Genomic DNA, 6,870 nt, shown 5'->3' on the forward strand with positions numbered 1-6,870 from the left:
AACTTCCATTTTGCAAGAATGAGCCAAATTTACACATCTAGCCCTGTTGCTTAACAGATCTGCATGGGTAAGGGCAGAAATGGGTTCTTCTTTGCATCCCTCCAGACCGCTCAGTTCCTCCGTGACCCATCAGAACAAGTCAGAAACACATTCCTAGATTTCCCAGACTCCTGCTAGTTAAAGAGAGGGCTCTGCATGGCAGGGAGATGAAAGCAGCATCTATTGGGGTTACATTCAAATGTGCTAGAACAGGTCTTTCAAGGTAATTATATTTGTTTACTGGAATTGAATATACATGTCTCTACAAGATGCCTTACCGAAATAGGGCTTATCTACCAATCTAAAGATCTATACATATTTAAGTAACAAAAATTGTATTTTTGAAGTTTTCTTTGTAGCAACCGGTCCCTATAAAATAGGAAGCAATGATGGATTGACTGCATATTGAGTATTGATTTGGAGTGTTTTGATATGTAATTGGATTCGATTGCTAAAGTAGACTAGTTTGGTAGCCTTATTATGGGATGCTTAATACAGTGTTTATGCCTATGCAATATTTTTGGGGGAGTTTTTTTTTTCTCTCTGTGTATAACAAACAGAAAACAATTTGATTATCTGGAAAGCTCACTGTTGAGGGGAACAAGCCAATTGTAAAACATGGCCCAGCCCTGCACTGGGAAGTATAAAGGGGCTCTGTGCAGCAGTGGGTGCCAGCAGGAAAGGGAGGGCGATTCCAAGGGACTGCCATGGGAAATCTGGGTTAAATTCTTGCCTCTTCCACAGATGTTTCCTATGGGAAGGTACTTTACCTATTGCTGTCTCAGTCACTGCTCAGAAAGTGGTTTATGTGCTACCTTCTCTCACCTCGGTTTTATCTATATTTTTGTATATAGTTTAGCTTGTATGATATTTTACTTTTTTTATAGTTGTAAGACTTTAGGAACATGTTAGCAAGCGTCTCTGCCATGCATTATGGAAGAAGTCCTATCCCTAAGGATTCTCTTCTATTACAAACAAGTAATTGTAACAGAAGAACTAATTAAAGAATTGGGAGGAAGAAAAGTATAAAAAGGAGGCTAAAATCTGTACCCTTGGAGAAAGTCTGAAGAATTCTATTTTGTTCTTTTTTTATTTTTGCTATGAGCCTGCAAATATCAGTATTTTCTCACTGACGTGTTTGCAGTTCACATATTTCCCTGCTACACATATTTCAGCCATCCTGAAATATACAGGTTTATTTCTCCAGTCTAATCTCTTGTTCTCCCTGTAACAGGCACACTGTGTCTGGCCATTTGGGAAATAGTTCATAATTCCATGCTTAAATAACTGGCTTTTGATAAAGGTCCAACCCAGTGCTCTGAGGGCTGTTTTGTTTTTACGGATGGAGCAGACAGAGCAGAATGATGTTGCCTGCATACTAAGAAACTTGGCCCGAAGCCCACACACACCAAAGGCAAAATAAATAAATAAACATATCAATCAATCTTGACGTCACCAGGAAAAGGGTCACTGCCATGTGGAAGGAGACATCTGGACAGTGAAGTCACTGCTCTGGAAGGATGCCACTGAACGGTTCACATGCTCTGCAGCACAATAGGATAAAATGACAGTCAAAAAAAAAAAAAGAAAAAGGCGGGGCGGATAAATTCTAATTGATGCTAAGTTAACAGAGAGCCTCATACCTTCTGCAGACCTGTCCATGCACCTAACTTTTTCCTGATGGAAAAGTCCCATGACTCCAATGCCAGGCAGGCACACAAATCAGACCAGCCTGTCATCTCACATGACACTGTCCATTGCACTTTCGGAACCAGCTTTGGAACAAGAAAGAGCAGGATCTAACCACGCAACTAAAATTAAAACGTGTGGAGGAGGACCCTTTCCACAGCCCTATGTATTCCCATAAGCAGGGATAAAGAGGATGCACTTGCCCAGGTATTTGTGTTACCTACAGGCGTACACAAACACACACACACACACAAAATGACAACTGCTCAGAGTAGCCACAGGAACAGACCTTTCATACGAATCTTGCATCCAATAAATTATTTTTAAATGCACTTTAAGTAAAATGCAAACTGTTCTATTTAATAATCAAAAAGGTTTTGAGCAGGAACAACAAGAAACGTCTGCAGGGATGGAGAGACCCCCTGACAACTCTTTCTGTTGCACACACAACCAGCCAACTTGCTTCTGCAGGCTATTGTCTGTCTTTCCCTCTGTCCCCATCCAGGCACAGTATTGCAAGCAGCAGGGGGTTGTTAGCCATGGAAGCTCTGATCTTCCCTTTATAGCATCAGGAGATCCTAGTCCAGCCGGACACCTAGCCAGGATGCTGCTGGCACAATGGAGCATCTGTACCCACAATGTGGAGGCTCCTCTCTGGCCCTGGGCATTTCTGAAACGGCCTGATTTAAATGCAGCACAGCCAAGACGGAGTCTTTGTTGTCATAGCCCGGATTCCTTCAAGACCGCTAAAAAAATCCACCCTCCCAGAGATGGGAATGTGACTGCATGGAAAATGACTGTATTTCTTAGCGCTGGCTCTTCGGGCGGGTTAAATCAGCCCTGTCCGGAGGATCCCCAGAGGGTGATGCCAGTTCACCCCGTTCCGAATGGGACCCGGCGCTGTCTGCCGGGCGCTACAATTAGCAATTTTTCAGCCGCAAAACGTCCGGACCCAGCGGGGGCAACGAGGCGAGGAGGGGCAGGTTGCCCGGGAGGGGCAGGTTGCCCGAGCCGGGCAACGCCTGCAGGCCGGCGGCTTGTCCAGCCCCGGGCGGGGCTCGCTGGGCCGCCAGCCCCGGCTCCGGGGGTCGCCTGGGACGGCTCCCCGCTTCCCACCGCGGCCCGGTGGAAGCCTCCCCCCGCTCCCCGTCCCCCGGCTTACCGCGGCCCCCCGCCGCCTAAAGCGATTAGCGGAGCTCGGCGGGGGCCCCCCCCCGCTGTTCCCGCTGCTCCTCCGCAGGGGTTACCCGGGCCGCTGGGCTTACCGGAACCGGGGCGAGTCCTTGATGCACTCCTCGAACTCCACCGTCATCCTGCCGGTTCGGCCCCGCGGAGCCTTCAGCGGAGGAAGCGCATCGCCCGCCGGCAGCCAAGGACGCGCGGGCGAGCGAGCGAGCGACCGAGGGAGCGACCGAGCGAGCGAGCGACCGCCCCCCCGCGCCCGCCGCTCTCCGCCCGCCGCTCCCCGCCGCCGCCGCCCGGCGGTCTCCGCTCCCCGCAGCACCAAGGGCCGCGCTGGCCCGGGCCCCGGCGCGGAGCCGCCCGCGGGCAGGGGCGGAGGGCAAGGCGGTGGGCCCGCCGGTCCCCTCCCCCGGTCGCCGGGGTCCGCGGGGCCCTGTTTAGGCCGCTCCGGTCAGGCTGGGAAATGCGGTTCCCTTCCCCGCTCCGTTTTGAGCTGGGGATGGGTTCTCAGGGGACGCTTACGGAACCGGAGAATGGTTTGGGTTGGAAGGAACCTTAAAGATCATGTAAGTGGCCCAGGTTGCCCAGAGAAGCTGTGGCTGCCCCATCCCTGGAGGGGTTCAAGGCCAGGTTGGACGGGGCTTGGAGCAACCTGGTCTGGTGGGAGGTGTCTCTGCCCGGGGCAGGGGGCTGGAACTGGATGATCTTTAAGGTCCGTTCCAACCCAAACCATTCTATGATCTAGTTCCAACATGCCTGCCATGGGCAGGGACACCTCCTATTAGACCAGGTTGCTCTGGGCCACCCCGCTCCTGTGACAGTGGCCACGGCCTCATATACCACCTTTGTGGGAGGGGATTCTACCCCTCTACTCCACTCTGGTGAGACCCCCTGCAGTGAAATATTTATTGATAGAAACCAGCGATTTAAGAAAGTTTGATAGTAAATGCGAAAGTGTTTTACGAGATTCGATGGCAAGGTCCACTTGGTTAATTACTGCATAGAGGACAGGGTAAGACAGAACTCTCAGGGAGACCCTCCCGTTGAGTCACGAGGTTCAGAAAGGACCCCCTTGCTTTCTAAACTCCTTCTCAGAGAGGAGTCTAGGTGCGGCTGGATCCAATTCTAGTCCCAGACTTGGTCAACGGTTTATGTCTAAGGGATTAGATATGCGCAATCAATCCTTTATATTGCTTAGCTAAGATTTCAAAGTTTAGCACGCGATTTACCACTTACCGAGGACCTGCTGCGGCAAGGGAGCTCTTGATCTCGAGGAGTAACCTTGAGTGGGCATCCCTGTTCAAGCGGAGATGCTGTTGTGCAGCCGCTGACATACAGGAGAGCTCATCGGGCACTGGACTGCCCACTATTTATAGAAAAGATGATTGTATTTATACAGTAAGATGACCTATAGTCATATTTTCATAGCAGCAAGATGTCTAGGTCCCCATTCCAGACAGCTTTTGGCTTTGTTGCCATCCACCCCCCAAAGTCCAGGGACAACCCATCACAACTCCCGCCAACAGCTACAGCTTGAGCAGGAGCCAGGGAGGGGGGAACGGGGAGAGGACACCGCCACAGATGCCCAGTGCCATTCCATACCGGCAGTGTCAAAAGGATTGGCATCAATCCTGTTACTACTTAATCTAGTTTTTAATTTTCTGTCCGCAATGGATTTGCTGCTGCCATCAGCCATGCAGTAAATCTGGGGTAACTCCTCTGCAGCCAGTGGAATCGCCCATGGCAGGCAGACATCTGGGCTTGTGGGTCCAGCTGAACACATCCCGTTTGCTGCAGGACACGGCAATGTAATGTGGCATGGATAAATGAGGCTAATTACAGTGGGCTTCGTTCTGACCCTCCACCCATTGAGCACTACAGACAGAAGAACAGCATAAACCACATCTTCACTACGAGTTTTACATGAGTTTAAAAGTGAGAGAAGGGCCTGAAGTGTAAATATCCACATTTTAATAAATGTATAATATGGACCTAAACTAAAACCAAGACTCAGATGAACACCAGGGCCAGGGGCATCTGAATCCATGACAAAATGTCATGTTGAGGCCTTACCTCAGCCATGGACAGAAGGGTGATGAAACAAGATGAAATAAGATGTTCAGTGCCATTTCCATACACAAACTGCAGCCAGGATTCACCTCCAGGCCAGGCTCCTGTTTCCATCTCAGTTCCCAGACCTGCTTGAGTTGTCAGCCACAGTCAAGAGGATCTTTGCCGGAGCAGGAGTCTGACTTACTTAACACAATTATCAGGCGCTGAGGGGTTCTGAGGAGTGCAGGAAGGGAATTAGCCCTGCTGATCACCACGGTCCAGGAGAAGGGGCAAGGTGACCTCTTGTGGCCTCTGTTTTATGTGGTTTCATCAAGGTCATATCAATACAATTTTTATTTTCTTTGGTTCTTCCAGCACAGATGGATGTTTCTGCCTGCGTGTGTATGCACAAGCTCGGGGATTAGCAATTACCATCCTCTTTAAAGCTGAGATTCATCAGTTTCATTGTAACCCAGTCTGGATGCCATTGTGCGAGTTGAAAGCTGGTTGGATTTTTCCATTCAAAACAGATCTCAGATTCGTATGAGGGGGCCGGGGATTTTTCTGTTGCTCTCCCTGTTTTCCTAATGAGTCGGGCAATTGTCTATACTGGTTTTAGGCTATCGATTGTACAGATAGATATTTTAGAGTATTTTAGAACGATGAATAAAGATTTTAAAATACAGAACACAGGAAGAACATCTGCAGCCTTTATTATCACTCTCTTAGCTTGTTTTTGTCGCTGTAGCTGTTATTTACCCTTGGCAAGCGGTAGCCTGCACACATCTTTTCATACGCAGGATGAATCCAGACTCGCCCCAAATGCCTGTGCTGGTTTTTTGTGGGGATTTTGCCACGGCTGTTGGCAGAGCAGTTTCATGAGGGGTAGGTTCACTGCAACTTGGGAACATCGGAGCCTTCCAGTCAACAATCCCAAGCTCACAAGTAACCCTGAGGCAGGAATGGAGAGTGAAGGGCCACCTCAAGCTCCGTGCCCTGCGCCTCGCCCTCTGAACTTCTGGCCCCATAGAATATTTTCGGTGGGAAGGGACCTTCAAAGGCCATCTAATCCAATCCCCTGCCACAGGGAGGGACATCCTCTACTCAGGTTCAATCTTCATCTTCAACATCAGGTTGGCCATCCAGCCTGGCCTGGACTGTTTCCAGGGATGGGGCATCCACTACCTCCATAGACAACCTGGGCCAGTGTCTCACCACCCTCAGTGTGAAACATTTCTTCCTTGTATCTAGTCTAAATCTTCCCTCTTTTAGTTTAAAGTCATTGCCTCTTGTCCTATCGCAACAGGCCTTGCTAAAAAGTCTGTCCCCATCTTTCTTATAAGCCACCTTGAAGTACTGTATGTTTTTCTGTGGGAGTTACGTTCCTGCTCTGGCACTTTAACTCTTCGTTTTTTGAGATGCGTCTCTGACTCAGGGGAACTGAAGCCCCCTGAACTGTGCTAGGAATAGCCCAAGGGATCAATTCTCATCAGAAACTGAGGAAAAAAATCACCCAAACAAGAAGTCCAGCCCGGGTGGTCTCTTGTGGCAAACGCTGAGGCAAAGCCACTTGCTAGAAGACGTCTGCCCGCAGTAAAACTCAGAGATGAAGGGCAGGCGAGACGATAAAGCCCAGGATTCGAGAGGAGCCTGTTCCCTCGCCACCACAGGCCGGGCCACCTCCGGTCCGTCACTTCAGGGAAAATGCAAACCACAGGGACAGGAGGTGCGGAGCCCCGGGGCCAAACCGGCGGCCTGTACCGGGGCAGGGCCGCCGCCTCCCAGCTGAATGGCTGCCCTTCGCCTCCCCCGCGGCCCTAGGCCTGCCCTGGGCCCTAGGGCGAGGGTAGCCAGGGCCCGGATCCGCGGCCGCGCTGTGTCGCCTCAGCGGGCGCGGGCCCGGGCCCA

The 6,870-nt window shown here is 50.6% G+C and overlaps 1 protein-coding gene across 1 annotated transcript in view; it reads right to left on the reverse strand.

Annotated features, from left to right (window-relative positions):
* The window catches only part of ACAP3 (ArfGAP with coiled-coil, ankyrin repeat and PH domains 3), a 92,322-nt gene extending 89,282 nt beyond the window's left edge, over nucleotides 1–3,040 (reverse strand). Inside the window, exon 1 of the mRNA XM_074161454.1 lies at nucleotides 2,994–3,040. Within this exon, the coding sequence (XP_074017555.1) occupies nucleotides 2,994–3,040 (47 nt within the window). The remainder of the gene's footprint in view (nucleotides 1–2,993) is intronic.
* Between the last annotated feature and the right edge of the window lie 3,830 nt (nucleotides 3,041–6,870).

The sequence above is a fragment of the Numenius arquata genome, chromosome 20, assembly GCF_964106895.1.
Source record: "Numenius arquata chromosome 20, bNumArq3.hap1.1, whole genome shotgun sequence".
In the NCBI taxonomy this organism is placed as follows: Eukaryota; Metazoa; Chordata; class Aves; order Charadriiformes; family Scolopacidae; genus Numenius; species Numenius arquata.